The sequence below is a fragment of the Rhipicephalus microplus genome, chromosome 8 (assembly GCF_043290135.1).
Source record: "Rhipicephalus microplus isolate Deutch F79 chromosome 8, USDA_Rmic, whole genome shotgun sequence".
NCBI lineage: Eukaryota > Metazoa > Arthropoda > Arachnida > Ixodida > Ixodidae > Rhipicephalus > Rhipicephalus microplus.
Genome location: NC_134707.1, coordinates 32,214,710 through 32,236,932, shown reverse-complemented (window position 1 = coordinate 32,236,932; position 22,223 = coordinate 32,214,710). Strand labels below are relative to the sequence as shown.

The 22,223-nt window shown below is 44.1% G+C and overlaps 1 protein-coding gene across 3 annotated transcripts in view; it reads left to right on the top strand.

The window, feature by feature from the left end:
- Window positions 1-22,223, top strand: part of LOC142768443 (uncharacterized) — a 70,244-nt gene that overhangs the window by 26,489 nt on the left and 21,532 nt on the right. For all 3 annotated transcript variants that reach the window (XM_075870417.1, XM_075870416.1, XM_075870418.1), the window contains exon 3: window positions 7,262-7,324. In XM_075870417.1, the coding sequence (XP_075726532.1) occupies window positions 7,262-7,324 (63 nt within the window). The remainder of the gene's footprint in view (window positions 1-7,261; window positions 7,325-22,223) is intronic.

The window sequence follows — 22,223 nt, the reverse complement described above, 5'->3', positions numbered from 1 at the left end:
AAAATAACTCCAAAGAAAGCCCATGACACCAATCTACTCGGTTATTGCCTTGTTACCACCAAACTAGTTCCCAGTCCATTGTGAAGCGGCCTTCACAAATGTTTTATTTTAAAAGTAAAGGTCAGCTGTATTTCTTGCACTAAAAAGAAAAAAAAAAGGTACGAGCACGCCTATACTTTATTTCAAAAGCGAAGCGTGATGGCTCTCGCAGCCCAGTTCATGCCATCTTTTTCATTCGTTTACCACGATCCACTCATCGTGGGATCTATCAAGCATGGAGTGCGCAAAGGAACCTCTAAACCTGTGAAATTCACCTTGTAAGCTCTTGTAGGATGTCTTCAGCAAGTACCGTTAAAAACTACGTCTGTGCCAATATTCATTGTTTTGCTAACTGTCAAAATACCTACCAGGCTTTTCAAGATTGATTGATTGATCTGTGGGGTTTAACGTCCCAAAACCACCAGTTGATTATGAGAGACGCCGTAGTGGAGGGCTCCGGAAATTTTGACCACCTGGGGTTCTTTAACGTGCACCCAAATCTGAGTACACGGGCCTACAACATTTCCGCCTCCATCGGAAATGCAGCCGCCGCAGCCGGGAATCGAACCCGCAACCTGCGGGTCAGCAGCCGAGTACCTTAGCCACTAGACCACCGTGGCGGGGCGGCTTTTCAAGAACATAATGCGCATTTTGGTGGCCGTAAACTGCTACTCATGCTGAGGCTGATGCAGATGAACAACTGGCGACTGCATCGTAGTAGGTTGACATGATCAGACGGCTTTTGCAGTTAGTTCAAGCAGCTGTAATTTAGAGACCACAATTTATTTGTTTATTACAGCGGAGCTGTTCCAGCTCAAATACTTGAATTAGCTGCCGACAAAACTACTATTATTATGAACCAGCACGAGCTGTTTCCGTCATTTTTTCCGTCGTCTGCTTCGCTCCCAGAACAAGTGTGACAATTTGCCTGTGATGGGAAGCAACAGCTTTCATCGGCGCAAAAGCGATTACAAAGAGGGAAAAACAAATAAAAAATTTAATAAACGAAAACGTAGATTTAAATTCAAAGAAATAAAAGGAAGATAGAGAAAGAAATAGACTGTAGAGAAATTAACACAAAAAATCTAACCTAGACAAAAAGACAAAAAAAAGCAAAAAATGAGAATCAGAGAAACTGACACAACTTCACTCCTAAACGTAAGAGAGCATGATCTTTAGTAACTACTGTTGTAGCTGAAGTGGTACACGTGCACCAAGACAAAGAGTGGCTTGCATTTAGGCATGATCAACAAGCAGGCAGTGAGCACTGGTACACGATAAACACTAATTCTATGTGTCTTCGTCTGACGAGAAAAACACCAAGGTGCACCTCACTGGCAATAGGGTACTGCACGCCTGCTTATGAATATACTACAAAGCACTTTAATAACGCGAGAGACAGAGGTCGTACCTAGAGTCGGCAATGCGGGAAGGCTTTCCGCTTCCGGCGAAATTCTTGCTTGCTGCACCAAAGCTCTCACTGGACAAGATTCGCCAATCCACGTCCTTGTCTTTTAGCACAACTTATTACAGCAGTTTTGTTATCCAGTGATATCGCACTCGAAGCCTGCAAAACGCTGCGGGTACATGTGGCAGCTGCACTACTCTGTGGACTAGTTGTAACGCTAACAAGACGTGAAATGGGAAGCCCGTTCTGCATAGTCTCCTAACTAAAAACGTCGCGTACAACGCCTTACACTGACCGTAGAGTGTCCTACAACAATGCCGGGAAAGCACCCGTTGCGTTGAAGCTACCAAAGCACTGCCAGTGCAGAGTCATTAATTTTGTGATGCAGTACTCCACCGCTTCTTTACAACAATACCGCACACTTCGTTCTCAGACTATTATTTGTTATTTTCACATACTGCAGCCAGTTTGGGCTACCACAGGAGTGAATTTTCTCTGCATCAGCACAGAAGAATAAAGACAATGCAGTGGTGCAATAAAAAGAAAGAAAAATGAAAAAGACAATTTATTTATATGTGCGGTTTAGTTTGCCAGAACCATCATATGTCTAGGAAAAGACGCCGTAGTGGAGAACTATGAAAACTTTGATCACCTGGGGTTCTTTCGTGAAAAGATATTTGAGCACAGGTGCCTACAGCATTTTCGCCTCCATCGAAAATGCAGCCGAAGCAACCAGGATTCAATCTCGCGACCAGCGGGTCAGCAGCCGAGTACATTAGCCACTAGACTACCACGGTGGGTCGAAGAAAAGTACAAAGAAAGAAGAAACGTCTACATAAACAAGCTTCAAATAAAAAAATTATTCGACCAATCTTTTAAATGCAATAAACTGTAGGTGACCCAGACAATGTATTCTATTTTTAGTGTGCGGAAAGAAGCTGAATTTAAATGATTAGTACCTTGATTAAAACATATCAGGTTGAGATTGTGGCTATTCCTTGTATATTTCAGTTTTTTGGGCAATGTTTTTGTTATTGTGCTGCGTGCGGCATCCACAACATTATGCTGCAACTGTAGGTGTTCGAGATCTCGTCCCTCCAATAGAGTTTGTAGACCTAACTGAAATTTCAGTCGTCACAGAATAAAATAAATGAATGGCTTTGTTTTGAACGTATTGTAGTGTGTGGATGTTCGGTCTTTTATAAGGTTTTCATATGGCGCAGGCATAATTGATATGACGGATGAATGATTTAAATGTCAGCACAATGGTTTCGCGTGGAGCACACCTAAGTGCAGCACTCAAAGATTCCTGCTTTTAAAAGCTTTATTTAGAGTGTATTTGATACGTTTGCATTAAGGAATGTGTCGGAAATCAGCAGACAACGAAGAAGCATTGATAGTGGGCTGCTGTCTCCACAGCTAGCGCGAATGAGTGCGTGCTTCACTATCAATATCATCATGAACATTTAGTAATCCATTATTGCCATTAAAGGCATTGGTTGGGTGTGTCTCGTGGCTTTGTCTTTCTGGCGGCGTCATACTTATCGAAGGCCGGTGTTCTGCGACAGCATCGTCGCTGCGAAGATGTCGCCTCCATATTTAAAATAGACCTTGCGTGTCAGAGAAGAGCCATTTAAAGAGTAGTCGTACACAGAGAGGTGCGTTTACTGAAGGAAAGAGTGACTGTTTTTTTTCAGTTTTTTGTTCACTTGCACGTGTGTCAAACCACCGGAAAGTTGTGCAAAGGATTCATTAGGTAAAATATAGTCTTCTTGTTTAAATATTATACCATACCCAACACAGCCATTAACGTATGGGTGAATGTCGACAGACACATATTTGGGCAAATAATTTGTGTTCCAAAGAATAAAGATATACAACAAGGGTGTGTTAGAGGGGAGTGTGTGGGAGATATAAAGCGCCATAATAAAGGCTTCCGTATGCGAGTTTCTGACGCAGTGGGTAGAGCGCCAGGCAGCTGTTGCCGCGGATGGAGATGCTAAGCTGTTTCTAACACTTTTTCAGATGCTAACACTTTTTCATCTGTTTATTCTTTCTCACCTCTGTGTGTACCTTCTACCAATATCACTTCCGTAGCTTATGTGATGTCAGTAAAGTCTTGGTGGGTCCTGGCATAAAAAACAACCCTCTCGTGTTAAAAAATTGCGAAATCTCACTTGCAGTGAATATCAATGATATTCGAAACACGAATAAGAAAGCTTGATATGTCACTTTAAAATCAGGCCAACGTTACGAAGCAGACGTAAATTTGGCCGTACATGGCTTCCACGTCATAATTCACATGTTTGTAAGGGTCACTTACCTTCGTCCTCTATTCACGTCACGTAATACCAAGTTTGGTATATGTACAGCTAGCGAAACGGCCGCGAGCACGCTATCAGCGTAGCATGTAGTCCTGTTTTACATGACTTCCATGTAAATAATATCATGTTTGGACGTGTCATTTACCTTCGTCGTCCATTAACGTCACGTGATACCTGATTTTATGTATGTGGAGCAAGAGAAATGATCGTGCATACCCTATGAGCGTAGCGTGTAGTCATATTTAGATGACACGCTTGTGAAAATTATTACTTTTGGACGTGTTATTTACATTCGTCGCGTATTTACGACACGTGATAAGAAATTCGTTAAATGTGGAGCCAGCAAAACGACCACGAACTCACTATAGGCGTAGCATGTAGTCATGTTTTACCTCCCACGCATGTCATGATTATCAAGTTTGGACGTAACATTTACCTTCGTTGTCTATTATCGTCACGGGATACCAAAATTGGTGTATATGGAGCTTTCAAAACGACCACGAGTGTGATATGAGCATAGCATGTATTCATGTGTTACATGACACGCATGTCATGATTATCATAGTTGGACGTGCCATTTATCTTCATCTTCCATTCATATCCTGTAGTACCAAATCTGGTATATGTGAAGCTTGTGAAACAGCCATAAACACACCATGAGCGCTGCACTTAACCATGTTTTATATGACGTCCATATTATAATTATCATGCTTGGATGTGTGATCTACCGTCGTTGTCCACTCAAGCAACGTAATACCAAGTTTGGTATGTGTGAAGCTACCGACACGACCGCGAGTGCACCATGGGCATGGCATGTAGTTATGACTTACAAGATATGCATGTTATGATTTCCACGTTAAGGTCCGTCACTTTTGTTCATCATGCAGTAATGTCATACCACATGAGTTTTGCAATATTTTGCGTCAACAAAACCACCGCAAGATCAGCAAGGCCATAAAATTTGGTAGATCACACGTTCCTGGGAATTGACGTTATACGTAGTATGCGGAGGGAAGGTGACCGAGCTGCAATTTTTTGTTGTTGAACGACATGTCATGAAATGGCACCAAATATATGTACAAATGCTGCACACACAGATATATGTGGAGGAATTGAAGACGAAAGCGCTATAAGCTCAAGTGCTCAGATTTGGGTGCACGTTAAGGAACCCCAGGTGGTCAAAATTTTCGAAGCCCTCCATTACGGCGTCTTTCATAATCAGATGGTTGTTTGGGGTTGTTAAACCCCACATTTCAAATCAATCAGAGTTGCAGATGCATATATAACTAGTTGTTTAGACTTACGCAGTGATGCGAACTGGAGCATGTATATTAGCAACACCATAACCTGATATGGAGCGCTGATGCTCGCGAAGATGCTGGCCAATAGCACTTGTACCTAAATCAACTTCAGCGCATGACCAGTCACCACAATTGACATTAACCCGACGTGACGCTGTGTCAAAGGAATACATATGTAATGTTGATAATATTGGCTAGGCAGCACTGCAACCACTATTGACGTTTCACGAAAATTAGCGTCTATTTGAAAAGTAGTTTCGAGATCTGGCGTAGCTCTATGGTAAAACGCTTTGCTGCTCCGCAGAATGCTCGGGTTTGATTCAAGCTGGGACCCTGACACTTATTCTCTGCATTCGTAGGGCCGACGCTACTGATGTCGCGTATTTCTTAATGCTCGCGTGTTAAAATTCCTCATGTGTGTTCTCGGCACTCCAGTGTAGATACAAAGTGTCAATCACCTGTGGCACATACCCGCATACAAGTGGCACATACCCACCTGTAGATATGTGCCACGCTGGCGGGAAGTGTTCGACGACGTACGCGATCGGAATGTGACATTATTCATGTTTTGACCAGTGGATCATATTCGTCAAGGCATCTTACCCTCCCATGCTAAATTTGGTTCGCACCAAGTTAGGTAGGCAACCACGCGAGCACCCAAACGTAAGAGCCTAGATAGATAGATAGATAGATAGATAGATAGATAGATAGATAGATAGATAGATAGATAGATAGATAGATAGATAGATAGATAGATAGATAGATAGATAGATAGATAGATAGATAGATAGATAGATAGATACGCTCAATGTCACTGAAGTTCGCTAAGAAATGCTCGCATTTAAAATGTTAATCATGACATTCAGGACACACATGTCATTATTTTGATCTTGTGACTATTCAGTTATACTCCTTACCCAGTCATGTTATGCCATATCAATTTTCGCACCGATATTATTATCAAAATGGCCAGGAGACCTAAAAGTCATAGGCGGCTGGATAGATTGATATGTGGGGTTTAACGTCCCAAAACCACCATATCATTATAAGAGACGCCGTAGTGGAGGGCTCCGGAAATTTCGACCACCTGGGGTTCTTTAACGAGCACCCAAATCTGAGCACACGGGCCTACAACATTTCCGCCTCCATCGGAAATGCAGCCGCCGCAGCCGGGATTCGAACCCGCGACCTGCGGGTCAGTAGCCTAGTACCTTTGCAACTAGACCACCTCGGCGGGGCAGATAGATAGTTAGGCAGATAGGCTCAAAGTCACTGAAGTTTGCTAAGAAGTACTTGGCATTTAAACGCAGGCGCTACACGGACACTTGTGCGACATACAATTCCGTATGTGTCGCTATTAGTTTTCAAAGATATCCAGTGGCGCTTTCCCATTTCTTGAGAGGCTGCTGTGATTTGAAATTTGACTTAGAAATCTGCGCTAAATAAAGCTTTAAAAAAAAACAAATGGTTTTCGCTTTAAACATTAAATTGTGGTGCAAGAACTGCGAGAATATGTTGAAATGAGACATCGGAAAAGTTTTGCTTGTAGGAAAGTTAAGTATGCCAAAGGGGTGGAAAAAATAGTTAGGTTTAGAGGAGGAAAAGAAAAAGAGATACGGATAAGCGTAGCATGCCTACAGTACAGTAAGAAAGTGTGAAAGAGAAGTGGTGGGAAGCTGCATGATAAGGAGGAGAGGAAGGCCCCGAGATCTGCTGTTTCCTCAGTCTTCGTGACAAGAATGCTGTGCTACCCTGAATTTGTTTACATATCTTTAACCTCACCGATGAAACGCTTTGAACCAGCGTCAGTCAGTGTTTCACTTCCGAAATCGGTCGTATGCGTTTCAAAATGGTTACAATTGTATGTTCGCTGAGGCCGAAAATGATAAAGCAGCTGAACATTTTTTACTTCTACTATAGGTTGTCGTGAGTATTAAAGTGTGTTAGCTCCAGTAGCAACATTGACACAAACAATGGCAATGTACTTTGATTTTGCATCTTCCACATCAAGTCGTTGTAAATGAAAAAAGGAGGAAAATGTATTATCATGTACCATTTGTCGAAAAAATGACATATTTTGATGAGTTCAGTCACGTGTTGGTCCTATCTACGCTAAATTGTCTTGAACTTTAAACAATCAAGCTCAGGAAGAATTCGCATTGCAATAAAGTAATAATTTTTCCTTCCAGGTTGAAGACAAATTTCGGAATTTTTCGATACCATTAAATATTACGGTAAAAAATGTTTCCTTGGTAAGTTAAACAACATACTATTGTACTGTTTATATCTACTTAAATCTCTAAATCCTAACGAGATAAATTCTTCAAATAAGCACGTAAGCTGCGAACAGGATCTACATATATGAGTTTTTGGAAGCTCCACAATGGGTGGCCCCCTGCGGTACATCACCACATTACTTTAACAAGGGGGAGATGTTTGCCTCATTTAAAGCACCCGCAGGTAGGAAGAGGTCACAAGCAATGCGTTCGTGAACAATTGAAAAAAAAAGGTTAGAATAAAAAAAATTTTGTTTCACTTAGTAATGACTAGACAATACACATAATTTTAATTGTTCATTTTTACAATGAGGCCCAAAGCTCGCTATCACTGTCTATTGTCCCTGCCTAAAACCAGAATTGTTTTGCATATTTATGTCCTAAAAGTTGTCAATTTTTGGGTAGGTAGCAGCAACAATGAATGAGCGAATAAATGTTGTCCTTACAAAAACAGCAAAATTTAGAGGTTGCTTCTTTGTTTTGGGAAAGTTATTTCAGCTTACAAACAAACTGCTGAATTGAAGGGAAAGATTTTTTGCCGTTTCTTTGTTTAACAGAACCTTCATAAAATCACAGCATATCAACGGAGTTCTGGATGATGAATGGGGCGGAGCATCCGTCAGTTCATCAGCACTTCCGTACATTCGTTTGTTCTTGCTTTCGTCCGTCCATGTGTCCATCTGTGTGACATCCGTGTGTCCATTTGTCAGTCCGCCCGTGCATCCGTTCGTGCGTCCATTCGTCCGTCCATGCTTCTGTTCATTCATGCGTCCGTTTGTCCGCGCATCTGTCTGTCTCTCCGTCCGTACGTCTGTCCATCCTTCTATTCATCTATTGAACATGACCAGTACCACGATCGCGCATATTTTACACATATATTCATCATAGAGAAGTACGGCCATCCAGCGGGTATTTCCAGGACTAAACAAGAGGTGGCTCGGTCGGACTAGAGGAGCTTCACGCGTGCACTTTCTTACGGCCTGTGCTTCGTGTCTAGTTCCTATCTTTACCCGCCACTAGTTCATGGCACTGCAACCCGACCCTCGCTAAAACTTGCTAAAACCAAGAAGGTAACGCCCAGCGACTTGATCATGGCAACCCTTTCTGGTCAGATATTGCTGAAAGTACGTCCTTCTGATACTAGTTTTTTCAGTAAACATAATTCAAGGCAAATTATATGTGAGATCACGTACCCGATTCTCGTCTCTGTAGGTTATTTCATCATACACAGCTATCTATCTCTTTATGATTAACGTGCGTGGGTTTCCGCCTCAATTCATAAGAGTGCGCATGTGCCGCTCCTCCAGTCCAGCCATGAAGCCTACTACTCCGACACACTACTTCTACTACTTCATAGATCGTGGACGCAAAGCACACGGCTTAAAGAGCTTCACCCCTACAAAATTACACCATCTCCCCCTAAATGGATGCAAGAATAGAATGCAAAGCAGAGCGTGAGTCGACCTAAAGTTCCGTTCATCATGGGCATCTTGCCCGATGTTAACGCATCCTTGAAAGTAGAGCACACCCTGAATTTGCTCAGAAGAGAATTAAACATTTATATGTAATAAATCTCACTATAGTGGTTGTACCTTCAAGTCTGGAAGACCACCGTCCGTCGTCGGTCAACCATGGCCTATTGCTATACTGGGTCCGAGCTGGACAGGGTCGCCCCCCTCTGGACTATTGTAGGTTTTTTGCTCACCAATATACTGGGAATATTTTGGTAGTCCCAGGCCACACGAAATAACGTGGCTGTCTGGACACAGAATTTAAACTGTGGATTGTACATCGAAGGGTCTATTTTGACAATACATAGAGATTTCAAAATGATTATTGCAATCGTCCCCTCACGAGCAGCGATGTCTTATCTAATCCAGTATCAGGAGAGGTTGAGTTTATCCACTCAGCCTGATGTGTTGCCGGATGACAGTATAGAAAAGAAAGGGCGGCGGATGGTCTTGGTTATCAAGACGTTGCGCTATGAATGAAGCAGTGGAGGCCAGGTGTAAGAGCATGCTGGCGGAGGCATGATGGAATGTTTTGCCCCTAACATTTGTGGATCTGTTACACACAGCTGTTCTATCCACTGACTCTCTTGACGACGTGCTGCAGCCTTTTACAGAATTGAATTTGCTAAGCAGCTGACTTGACACCTGGTGAAATTGTGATGTGCTACCTGAGAATTTATAAGGACAAAGGTGGCTTTTTTGGTTACGCATGACTAATGCTATACCGGCCTCTCCCATGAATGCGATGTCTATTTCAGTAGCTGAGATGCAATCCACGACCTGTCTCCTGTTAAACGGCTGCTGGGGCGGGGTTGTGCAGGGGACGGTGACATCCACAAAAAAGAAGCGTCTTCTCAATCCGAATATTTTAGGGGCGAAGCTCCTTAAAGCGGCACTCGCTCGTCCCTCGTAGTAGTAGTAGTCGTCGTAGTGTGTAACCAGTCTTAGATTTTGACCTCAAAGGTGGTGCCGGTGGGAGACTTCTTTTGTGCGCTGTTGAACAATAAAAATTTGCAACGTGCGCGTTAGCTAAAAGCCGAATTCTCCTGTCTCTCATTACCCCTTAACAGCCATTGGCATATGCATTGAGCACTATCTCACAAGAAAAGGTTGCTACGTTATACTCGCTGGGTGTAACCTCCTTGGTTTAGAAAGGTTTAGCGAGCGTTAGGCCGCAGTGCCATGAATACAGTGAACTAGTATATGCCATGAACTCGAGGTGGTTAAAGGTGGGAAGGAGACACGAAGCGCAAGCCGTAAGAAAGTGTGCGTGTGCCTCGTCTCGTTCAGTCCTTGGAATGTCCGCTGGATGATGGTGCTTCTATATGCGGAACATATGAATAAAAGATGCGAGATGGTAGTACTTGGAGTGTTGAATAGGTGGACGAATGCACACCCAGACAGATGCATAGACGGAAGCACGGATGGCTGCACGGACGGATGGACGCATGGACGGACGCATCTGTGGATGCATGGACGAATGCAGGGACGGACGCACAGATGAACGTGCGGACGCACGAACAGACGCACGCACGGACGGGCGGATGGACGCGCGGGTGGCTACACAGACGCACGCATGGACGGACGGAAGCAAGAACGAATGAACGAACGGATGCTTCACCCAACTCTCCATCATTCACTCCGTGGATATGCTGCCAATTTTTCTAGAGAGAGGAGGGAGGGAATTCAGTGCTGGGGCGGTAAGAGGGCGTGAGTCGGTGTCTTTTTTGGTAAGTCTGCGTCTTCCTCACGTCTTGAAACATGACACCACCGCAAATGCACGTCCTGATATAAAATCAGAAAAAGTCGCGCGTCCATGCAACTTAAACTAGTGGTGTCCGCCACCGTGGAAGAGTGTAGTTGGACGGGCTCTCCAGTATACTAACTCACGTATTTTTGCACGGTTCTTTAAGAAGTAGTAGTGAGTACCACCTCGCGCGTGTCCTCCAGTGCAGGTGCGCTTGAAGCTAGTGGAAGCGAATGGCATGCACGATGTCCATATTGAATGCGTGTTGATCATCCACAGCAACTCTGTGCACGTAGCCTGGAGGCCATCTTAATAGACACTTTTACTTGGGCGTACGTAACGAGCTGACATACGCAGAACTGCCACGAGACAGAACTACGCATGTGCAGTACGTAACGTGTTGATTCAAGTGATGCGCACTAACGCCCGCAACAAGACGCCACGTACGTACCGCAGCGCTTATTTACGTTTTCGCGAGATATTGAAGAAACCAAAACGAGTGTAGGTAGTTGCTGCAGGGGTTGCAGTGGCGTTCGACGCGGACGGCAACAGCAAATCTAATGCAAGGCATGAAAGGCAATGTTTTCATGCCAGACAAGATACATTCAAGTGGCGCGATCCGGCATCTTGACAATTCGGAAGAAATGGCCTGGGGTCTCAGAAAAATCCTCAAGAATCACCTTCGATAGGTTTTGCGTGGATACGCGCCTCTTTCTGCCAGGATTCTCGGCGCATGAACAAGTAAATAATTCGGCAGCTTGGCACGTAATTTTATTCATGGTGCGACGTAACGCGTCTTGGACGTTGTGCGAGATTTGACTCCTAAATGTACTAGTAGTACATCGTAAGGTCATGAATACCTTGAACGCGACCACTTGCTATGTGGTACGCTAAGCTTCATCCACAGCCGCGCTGCATAGAACGCTGTGCAGACGCCGTTCTTATGGAAAGGCCTAGTTCATTTGACTGCCACCGCAGCGCCACTGCTCAAAGACGATTAGCGCCGTGAAGTTGAGTGTGTCGAGCGCTCGCAGGCTCGCTACGTCCGCGTCGCAGTGTTGCGAGTGGACACGTCTAATTTCAATGCCCTCTCACTGCAAACTTTTACGCTACAACAAAACTTTTCCTACGATGCAGAGGTTATTCGTTTTTCTACGAGCGACGAACCGGTCGTGACTAAACATGCTTAATAAACAATTGTATCGGGCCACTTGGTATGAATCCATCTTGGTACGAAGCGCAGCAACTATTACACAGACACACAACACAAACGCTAAAGCTAAACTAAACGTTTATTGCAAACGTCAAGGTTTATAGAGGGGGTGAAAGAGCGAAAAATATTACCGGCAAACAAACAAAAAGCACACGTGCAAGTCCCGTACATTACTCATCTGTTATTATCTATAACTCCATCAAAAAAGAATTCTTTCCACGTGAGCGAGATAGAAGGTGCACTAACACACTCAAAACTATCACGTGTCATTTCTGTGGCTTCTACGATCAAACAGGTTAATAAATCTCCATCCTGATATAACACGCGAGTGTTATGAAAATACAACGCACAACCGCACCCCTTACAGTGGATCGCAAAGTGATCATCGGTACCCTTTTGCACTTCATTGTGGTGCTCTGTTAACCTCTCATTTATGCATCTTTCAGTTGTTCCCACATGAGCAAGACCACATGACAGGGGAACTCTGTAAACAACCGACAGTGCACACTCAACGTAGTTATTTCGATGGTTAAGTTGACAACCTTTCTTTTTTTTTCGAAACAGGACAAGCTTTATGACATAGACTTGACAATTTCTCTGGAGCAGACATGACCACTCGAACACCCACCTTATTTCCACTCTTTTTAATATTGTGTGCCACATCATGGAGATTGGGGACAACAGTTGTCTTGTGCTGCTGCAGGGAAGTGTCAACACGCTGCCTATTTTGTTTCTTAGGTCCCTATGCAGTGATTCAGGTACGCCTATAACCAGTCATTGCGGGTAACCTGCTGCCTGCAGTCGCAAAACCGCTTGGTCAAAGCTCTTCTTCATGAGGTAAAAACAAGACTTTTTCAAGGAATTGAAAAGGCCCATTTGTGCGACGGACCTTTTCACTGCTTTGGTATGGGCATAAGAGGAAAGCGACAATGGCTTTTTGCGCCAGGGCCCATAAAGCCAACAAATGTGGTCATCCTGAAATTGCAATGAAAGATCTCGGAAGCTGAGCGTCTTCTCGTTTGGCATTTCATGTGTTAGTTTCAGAGGCTGACAAACTGTCTCAAACACTCCAAGTGCCAAAGCAGCAAAGCTTTGAAACTCTTTGGCATCACACTTCAAAAAACAAAGTAATCGTCCACAAGCGTGAAGTTTTTCAAAACCTTAGTTCCTGACAATCTCTCATCAACTATTCCATCTCAGTGGGCCATAAATATATCACTAAGGACGGGTTCGTTAGAAAAACCATACAAATACCCTGTTTTTGAATATAGGTGTTTTTATTCTAATTACCGAGTGTGGACGTAAAGTACAAAGCCAGTAAATCCAAAAACCCCCACACACACATAACACAAATGTTCTGAAAGGTCACTGAACCATGCTGAAGTATGCATTTCTCGAGAAATTCTAGAAGCATATCATGAGGTAAAGAATAGAACAAATCTTTAACATCAATGGACAACTTCTTAACCACTGCTTTGGCATTCAATACCAAAATTTTGGGCAGATAGTGAATTTTTTGGTATCGAATGCCAAAGCAGTGGTTAAGACGTTGTTCATTGATGTGATAGATTCGTACTACTCTTCAACTCATAATATGCTTCAAGAATTTGTCAAACAGTGAATACGTGAGCATGATGCAGTGACCTTTCAGAGCACCTGTGGTATGTCAGTGCGGGGTTTTTTTTATTTACTGGCCTTGTACCTAACGTCCACATACGTTAGTTGAAATGAGAACACCAATTTTCAAAATCAGGGTATTTCTATTGGTTCGGCTATTGCAACCATCCTTAGTGATATCTTTATGACCCACTTACATCAAATAATTGATAAGAGGTTGCCGGGAACTAAGGTTCTAAAAACTTCAGGTTTGTGGATGATCATTTGGTTTTTTTAAGTGTGATGTCAAGGACTTTAAAAATATTGCTTTTTTGACACTTGAAGTGTTTGAGACGGTCTGTCAGCCTCTAAAACTAACACATGAAATGTCATATGATAATACGCTCAGGTTCATTGATCTTTCGTTGCAATTTCAGGCGGGATATTGGTTTTATGAACCCAGGAGCAAAAAGCCATTGTTCCCTTTCTCTTCTGCCCATACCAAAGTAGTGAAGAGGTCTGTCGCACGAATATGCTTTTTCAGTACCTTGAAAAAGTCTTGTTTTCACCTCTTGAAAAATAGCTTTGACCAACAGGTTTTGAGACTGCATGCAGCAGGCTACCTGCAATGACTGGTTACAGGCGTCGCTCATTCGCTGCATAGAGAACTAAAGAGGCAAAACAGGCAGCGTATTAACACTTCCCTGCAGCAGCATAAAATGACTGTTGTCCCCCATATCTATGGTGTGGCACACAATCTTAAAAAGATTGGAAATAAGGTGGGTGTCCGAGTGTTCATGTCTTCTCCAGAGAAAGTGTCAAAAATATGTCACAAAACTTGTCCTATTTCGAAAGAAGAGAAATGTTGCCAACTTAAGCATCGCAATAAATATGTTGAGTGTGCACTGTTGGTTGTTTCCAGAGTATCCTTGTGATGAAGTTTTGTTTACGTGAGAAGAACTGAAAGATGCATAAATTAAAAGTTAGAAGAGCACCACGACAAAGTGAAAAAGGGTACGAATAGCCACTAGGCGATCCACTGTAAGGAGTGCGGTGCTCGCCTGGGGTCGTTGTTCTGGCAGAAATGTCAAATGTCTCGATACCATCCGTGAAATATGCAGAATATGTGCTCTCGGCACGTCGGTTGTGACGTAAGTCGTAACCGGACGATCCCGAGTCAATATAACTGTTCCAGCGATTGAGGTAGATCGTGGTAGGCCGATACGAACACGTAGTGCCTGTGCTTGCACGCTCTGAGTTGCTTGAATATTTGTCATGCAAATTTTGGAAAGCTGAAGAGAACTGTAGCGAAGTACACCAATAAAAAGTGCTTGGTAAATCTGTAGCATGACACTCAATGACGGACCCCATCTTTTTCGAGCGATTACTTTCAGGATGGGGGCAAAAGATACCAGTTTCGCTTTCAAGCTAGTCACATGAGGGCTCCAGGAGAGGTCATGGTCAACAATGACACCTAGAAAACGATGGCTACGCTTGCAAGAGATGGGCTGGCCATTGATGCTTATCGGGTATCTTGTCATCACCTTGCGCGAGAAGGCCACCAGTGTAGATTTTTCTGTGGAGATTGTTAGGCCTTGCGTGCGAAGATAGTCAGATGCTTGTGACGCTGCCCTCTGTATCCTTGCTCGAACTTGTAGGCGTGTCAATGCAGATGCCCACACACAGATGTCATCAGCGCATATTGAAACACTGACTGTTTCAGGAAGAGCTTTTGTCAGGTCAAGCAAGGTAACATTGAAAAGAACTAAGCTTAAAACACCACCTTGCGGGACGCCACGGCACGTGTAGTGGTCTTAGGTCGGGCCATCATCAGTATATACAAAAAAGTATCTTCATGTCAGGTAGCATCGGATCCATCAAAACATTCGCCCTTTCAGTTCAAATAACAGCAGTGCGTCTAGTATAGTTTGATGGGAAACGTTGTCATATGCACCTTTCACATCAAGAAAGAACGCAAGTGCTAGTCGTTTACTAAATTTCGGCTGTTCTACTGATGACACGAAATCGATAACGTTGTCAATCGATGAACGGCCTCGTCGAAATCCCGCCATGGAGTGGGGGTAAATGTTGTGCAATTGAAAGAACCACTCCAGGCGCGTGAGAATCATGCGCTCTATGAGTTTCCCAACGCAGCTGGCGAGAGCTACAGGCTGGTATGGTGTCAGCACCAGAGGGGATTTCCCTGCTTTTAGAAATGGCACAAGATGGCTCGTTTTCCATTTTTGAGGTACGATGCTATCTTCCCATGAACGATTAAATAAATTTAGCAGTTGTCGTCTAGCTGCTTGGCCTAAAAGACGCACAGCCATATACGTTATCCCATTGGGTCATGGTGAAGAAAAACGCCTACACAGTGTCAGTGCAGCTTCTAGCTCTTCCATAGAAAATGGAGCGTCCTTACTTTGGTCTCGTGGACCAGGGATATCGCATAAAAGCACAACGGAGAATAGGACTGTCCCGCCGGTGATTATCGCGCGAAAATCGTCTGCAACGTCAATTTCGCGGTGGTCGCAACGACGTGCGAGAGCCCTGAAGGGATGAAGTTGCACGGCGCCTGAGCGAAGACCCTGTAGATTTCTCCATACATGAGACAATGGCTTGCGTGGGTCTGATGGCTCACAAAAGCTTTTCTATCTGGGATCCTGCAGCTGGTCTATTCGGTGTTGTATTTTTTTCTGAATCCGCCTTGCTACTCTGAGATCTAGAATCGACTTCGCACCCCCGTATCTTCTCTCAGCACGTCTACGTAACGCCCGAAGCCTTTCTAACTTGATGTCAAGCTCCGTGAGCTTCTGTGAGCATGTGAAAAGGCGCATACTATTTTTCATTGCAACTGCACTTACTTCTTCTAAGCCACGCGGGGAATCATTTCTCCACGTGTCCTTCACTTGATCTTCATAAAGTGTCCAGTCTATATACCGAATGACCGGCGAGGACGCAATCTCTTGGCCATAAATGCTGACATAAATCAGAATGTGGTCGCTACCATGGGTTTCGATATCTGTAAACCACCGCACTTTTGAACTTAGGCAACACGACACCAGTGTCAGGTAGCGGCAGCTGCTGTACGTCGTTCCTCGCAGGCATGTCGGGCTACCATCACTCAGAAGGCACAGGTTGTGGTCTGACACGAACGATATCAGTGAGCGCCCCTTCGAGTTAGTCCTCAAGCTTCCCCATATCGGATGACGTGCATTGAAATAATCTGTTTTAATGCAAGGACCTGGAATAATTGTTGTATTGTCTGTTAGTCTCTTACAATCAAATGGACTTGCGGGGGATATATATAAAAGCCAATAAGTGTAAAATACAACCGCTTCTTCTTCAGAGATGGTTGTCGTCATCTGGCGGTATAGCATGGGTGAAATAAGTAACGTCCTTGCGAATATAAACAATAACTTTGCTGCTTCTTCTATTCATGGTTGAGGCGAAAGACTCGTATCCTGATATTCTTATAGTCGATGAGTTAGGCTCACAGATTACCATTATCGGGAAGTGGTTTTCAAACACGAACTGCCGGAAGTCCGATATCCTGGACCTCTGGCCTGTCACCTTCCACAGAAATATGAAGGCGTTTCGAATATCATCTGCAAACGATGGCTGTTTCCGTTGATAAGCCATGGTTCTGCTGTAAATCTGCTTAAACAATCGACTTCTAAAGGCTTGCTAGAACCGGGCTGATAGCATCCAGCAGCTGCAGAGAACTTTGTGCTATTGGTGTTTGCACCCTCTCCACGAACACACGAATGGTACTCACGAGGGAGCTGACCATGGCGACTATTTTCTTATCCTCCTTTGTTGGTTTAGAGAAATCAGACGAGGAGTGCTTCACTGCTGAAGTCTGATGCCCCTCTCGAGTAGAGTGTAGTCGAGGGAGTTCCGGCCAGGCGTCTGCTGCGTTGCTGTTGGCGGCTTCTTTATCATTCGAACCGACTGCGCTTGTTCTTGGAGACAGAAGTGGAGGCGACTTTGAGCACGGTTCACGAGAAAACGGTGTCTTGGATGTCTTGGAACACCATCGATGACGCGATCGTCGTCGTCTAATAGATGCGGCTGCTTCCCTTTGAGACGAGTGATCTTGAACCATTTTGTTCAGCACTGCCATTTTCCTTCGAATAATTGGACAATCCTTCGAAGATGCATCGTGAGGCCCGTCACAATTAGAACATTTCCGAGTATTGGATTGACATGCGCTAGTAACGTGGGTTCAGTGCATCGGGCACAAACGCCGGTGTTTTTGCACACGCTGCTCACGTTACCCAACTTGGTACATTTTCTGCACATAAGTGACCTCGGTACGAAGGGAAGAACAGCATGCTGAAAGTGTCCCACCACCACGTCTGACGGGAGGGTTTCGCCGTTGAATATGATCTTCACGCAACGTGACGTGCCGAGATGAAAAAACACTTGTTATGATTGTGCCTTCTGTAGCGGGTTTCATCAGGATTGGCAAGTCTGTTTTGACTATGGTCTCGTCAACATCATAAATTACTCCAGCGATGACTTCTTTGCCGAGCGGTGTGACAGCCGACAGCTATGTCATTGAGCTCTGTGACCTTGCGCAGTATGTTCAGCGCAGCCGCGTGGTTAACGTCAATGGCTAGAACAATCTTGGGCATGTTCACTCTGACGTCTTTGATTTCGTTAGGCACTAGTGTCTCCAGTTGTGCAGACACGGCTTGCCTGTTGAGGCGTCTCATATTGTCCGTGGTGAGAACTGGCATGAGCAGAACAGTGAATGGCTGGATACTACGGGAAGGTCTGATAGTGGAAGCACTCAAATCGGATGGCGGGCTCAGAAACCGTCTGTTTGCTTTTCGGCTCCTCACCAGCTCGAAGGTGCCATCACTGGACTCGTCACTACGGATGATAGTTCATGATATCGTCCCTGTCAGTATCGCTCTCGGCGCCGTTGCGCTTCCTGGAAGCAGCTTCCGCGGGATTCGTAATGTACGTCTGGCAGACGCGTGTGTGACTCAGTCTCTATCGCACGCCAGCACAAACCCGCACTTGGCTGGTGAAAACAATGATATCTAAAAAAATAGAAAAACTGAGGGACTCGCCGTACTGTCAAAGACACACTTCGCCTTACTTCTTCCTTTCATCAAAGAGAAATCAGCCTACACATTAAACCATAGGAAGCCGGACAGATAGAAATGTTGGGTAACAAGTGTATCAGCATGCGCTCTATCGCGCTGACAAGAAAAGAATTTGATTTTTTTTGGTTTCCTGTTTGATGCCGAGAAATAATCCTGTTCTATTGTGCTACTGTTGTGTACATATTCATTGTCTTTTTGGCTCAATTAGTAGCCTTGGAATCGCTAAATAGAATTGTTGAAAGTTGCGATTTGTGTGTGTGTGTGTGTGTGTGTGTGTGTGTGTGTGTGTGCGTGTGCGTCTGCGTGCGCGCGCGCGCGCGCGTGTGTGTGTGTGTGTGTGTGTGTGTGTGTGTGTGTGTGTGTGTTATTACCATTCTCAATCTTTGGTCGAATGTGTGGCAGTAAAATGGAAACTAGAATGATAAGAATCCATAAACGCTATACAGATATATCGGCTCAAGAAGCGTCGACCCACTATGAAGTGGTCATCACTGGGTCGCAGCGTCTTTTATAAATCAGGCATCAAACTTTCCACTCTTATTACTGGTAATTGTGCAAGCTCTATAATACACTCGAATATTTGTGTCTTGCGTGCGATCATAACAGAATGATCTGCAACAGTCGTGAATTTTTCCGATCATTCAGGCGTCATCTGCGCCGAGCGTTGCTGACAATATTTGTGCATTTAAACGCAGTACATTAAAATAACACATATGGTATTTTCTTTGGTCGTTACAAATGGTACCTAAGGTAACATGTACAAAAACTTGGTGTGGGTGCCATAGGTGCGCCTAAATACGCTGGCGACAAAACTCTTCATATTTGAGGGAGCAGGTCAACCAGAATCAGTTGCGCTTGAGTACAGAACACTGCATTTCTACATTGCACGACCCACTGCTGACATTAAACTAAGTTTGTAGGTTCTACATCTCGGTTGTGCCTTCTACTTGAGGATGGTGACATAATTGATCATTCTTCCATTGGAAAGATGAAAAGTACCAGGCTTAAACACAACACACGTAACAGACACTGCAAAAGATGTAGAAGTGGCCTTTCGAGAGGCGGCTGTAAAGTTTTTTGGGGCGACCACAGCAGGCTCAATTGAAAGAACAAAATACGCCATATATTTGAACTTGCGAAGTATAGAAGTACTCATTATGCGATTATTCGTCACACTGCGGAGCAGCAACTTACTTCGTGATGAAACAAGCGCAAAAATACACACACTCAGAGAGGACACAGACAAGCGCTCGATGCGGACGTCATTTTTGGACGTCATATAATCCAGTGTTTTTCTCTGTGTTACGTTTTCTTGTTTCTTTGTTTTTTTGTTTTTTTACGTTTTCTTTTCTTAGTTCTTGACACGTGTTTGTTTCCGGTTGTGGGCGCGTGCATATTTTCATTTTATTGGTTATAGTCTGAGCATTTCTCGATTACCTGATATGATAGTATGAATGTGGTGGATTGGTGAGTAGTCTGTTCAAAAGTCTGTTTGTTCTTTTGGTTGATCGAATTCGAATGTTTTCTTTACTCTGTTGGCAATTACCTTTGTCGATAGCTTGTATACTACAGAGAGCAAGCTGATCAGCCTGTAATTCTTCAAGTCCTTCTCATCCCCTTTCTTAAGTATTAAAATGATGTTAGCATTCTTTTAAGAATCTGGTACTCTTCCCGTCAGGAGACACCTGGTAAACAGGGTGGCTTGTTTTTCTCACAGAATCTGTCCTCCATCTTTCAGAAGATTTGATGTTACCTGATCCTCACCAGCAGCTTTGCCTGTTTGCATGCTCTCCAAAGCTTTTCTGACTTCTTCTATCATTAGTGGTGGGGTGTCATCTGGGTTACTGCTAGTTCTTATAGTATTAAGGTCGTGGTTGTCCCGGCTACTGTACAGATCTCTGTAAAACTCCTCCGCTATTTCAACCATCCTATCCTTATTGGTAGTTATTTTGCCTTCTTTGGCCCTTAGTGCATACATCAAATTTTCGCCTATCCCACGTTTTCTGTTCACTACTTTGACGCTTCCTTCATTTTTTAGAGCGTGTTCAATTCTCTCCATGCTATACCTTCCTAAATCGCAACCCTTACGCCTACTAATCAAGTTCAAAAGCTCTGCCAGTTCTATTTTGTCTGTTTCACTTGAGACTTTTATGGTTTGATGCTTCCTAATGAGATTCTTCGTTTTCTGGGAAAGCTTGTCAGTGTCCTGTCTAACTACCCTGCCTCCAACTTCCACTGCACACTCCATAAGGATACTCGTCGGATTATCATTCATTTGTTGTAGCTAGGACGCCCTTCCTGTGTGTGTTTTCGTTTTTTTATGAGTGCGCGTGCGTTGTTTTTTCTCTCTATCTACCCCCTCTTTCTTGCCCCTATTCCCCCGCCCCCAGTGCTGGGTAGCAAACCAGATGATTATATCTGGTTAACCTCCCGGCCTTTCCTTTCTCACTCTCTCTCTCTCTTATCATTCATTGGATCTACACCAAGGTTGGCTTCCTCGCTAAGAGCCGAGTACCTGTTCTAAAGCGAGACTCTGAATTCCTGAACTTTCCGTCTCAGTGCTAGCTCATTGATTGGCTTCTTGCGTATCAGTTTCTGTAGTTTCTTTTTCAAGTCTAGGCAAATTTGAGACCGTACCATTCTATGGCCACTGCATCGTAGCTTGCCAACCACTTCCACATCCTTCACGATGCCTGTGTGTTCACTCAATATAAAGACTATTTCGTTCTTATTTTCGGAATTAGGGCTCTTCCATGTCCACTTGCGGTTTCCTCGTTTTCGGGAGAAGGTATTCAAAATCCGTAAATTATTGTGTACTGCGAATTCTACTAGTAGCTCTCCTCTGGTGTTTCTAGTATCGATGCCATAATCTCCTACTGCCTGGTCTCCAGCCTGCTTCTTCCCTGCCTTTGCATTAAAGTCTCCCACCAGTATTGTATACTGTGTTTTTGCATTACTCTCTGCCGTAGCCATGCCTTCATAGAAGCTTTCAACTGAAGCGTCGTCGCCCTAGATGTAGGCGCGTAAGCTTGTACCACCTTCATCTTTTATCTCTTATTCAGATTAATTACGATACCTACCACCCTTTCATTAATGCTATAGTATTCCTCTATGTTGCCAGCTATGTTTCTGTGAATTACAAACCTCACTCCCAGTTCTCTTCAGTCAGCCAAGCCGCGATAGCAAAGGACGTGCCCATTCTGTAGCACCGTATAGGCCGCATGTGTCCTCCTAACCTCACTGAGCCGTATTATATCTCATTTAACACCGTCTAGCTCCTCGAATAATGCAGCTAGACTTTTCTCACTAGATAAGGTTCTAGCGTTAAACGTTGCCAAGTTCAGGTTCCAATGGCGTTATTTTTCACGGCCCTCAGTCTCCAGCAGCTGCGAAGCAACTGACCACGGTGGCAGTCATATCTGCAACGCAGCAGAGGGTGCTGAAAATCTCTGGATTTGGAGAGGCCATCATTGGAACCTGAACTTGGCATTTAATATCAAAAAACATAAATATGGGAACAATTTCATAAGCAATAGGGAAAAAAAGACAGGGCAAATTATTGTCACGAGGTCGTGACATGAACGAAACAAGCAGGCCTCAGGTCGAACTGTTTATTTGGACCGTGCTTGTGGCCACAGGAACGTCAGGTAACCGCAAGACAGTTGCAGCGATAGCGGCGAGCAGAGCG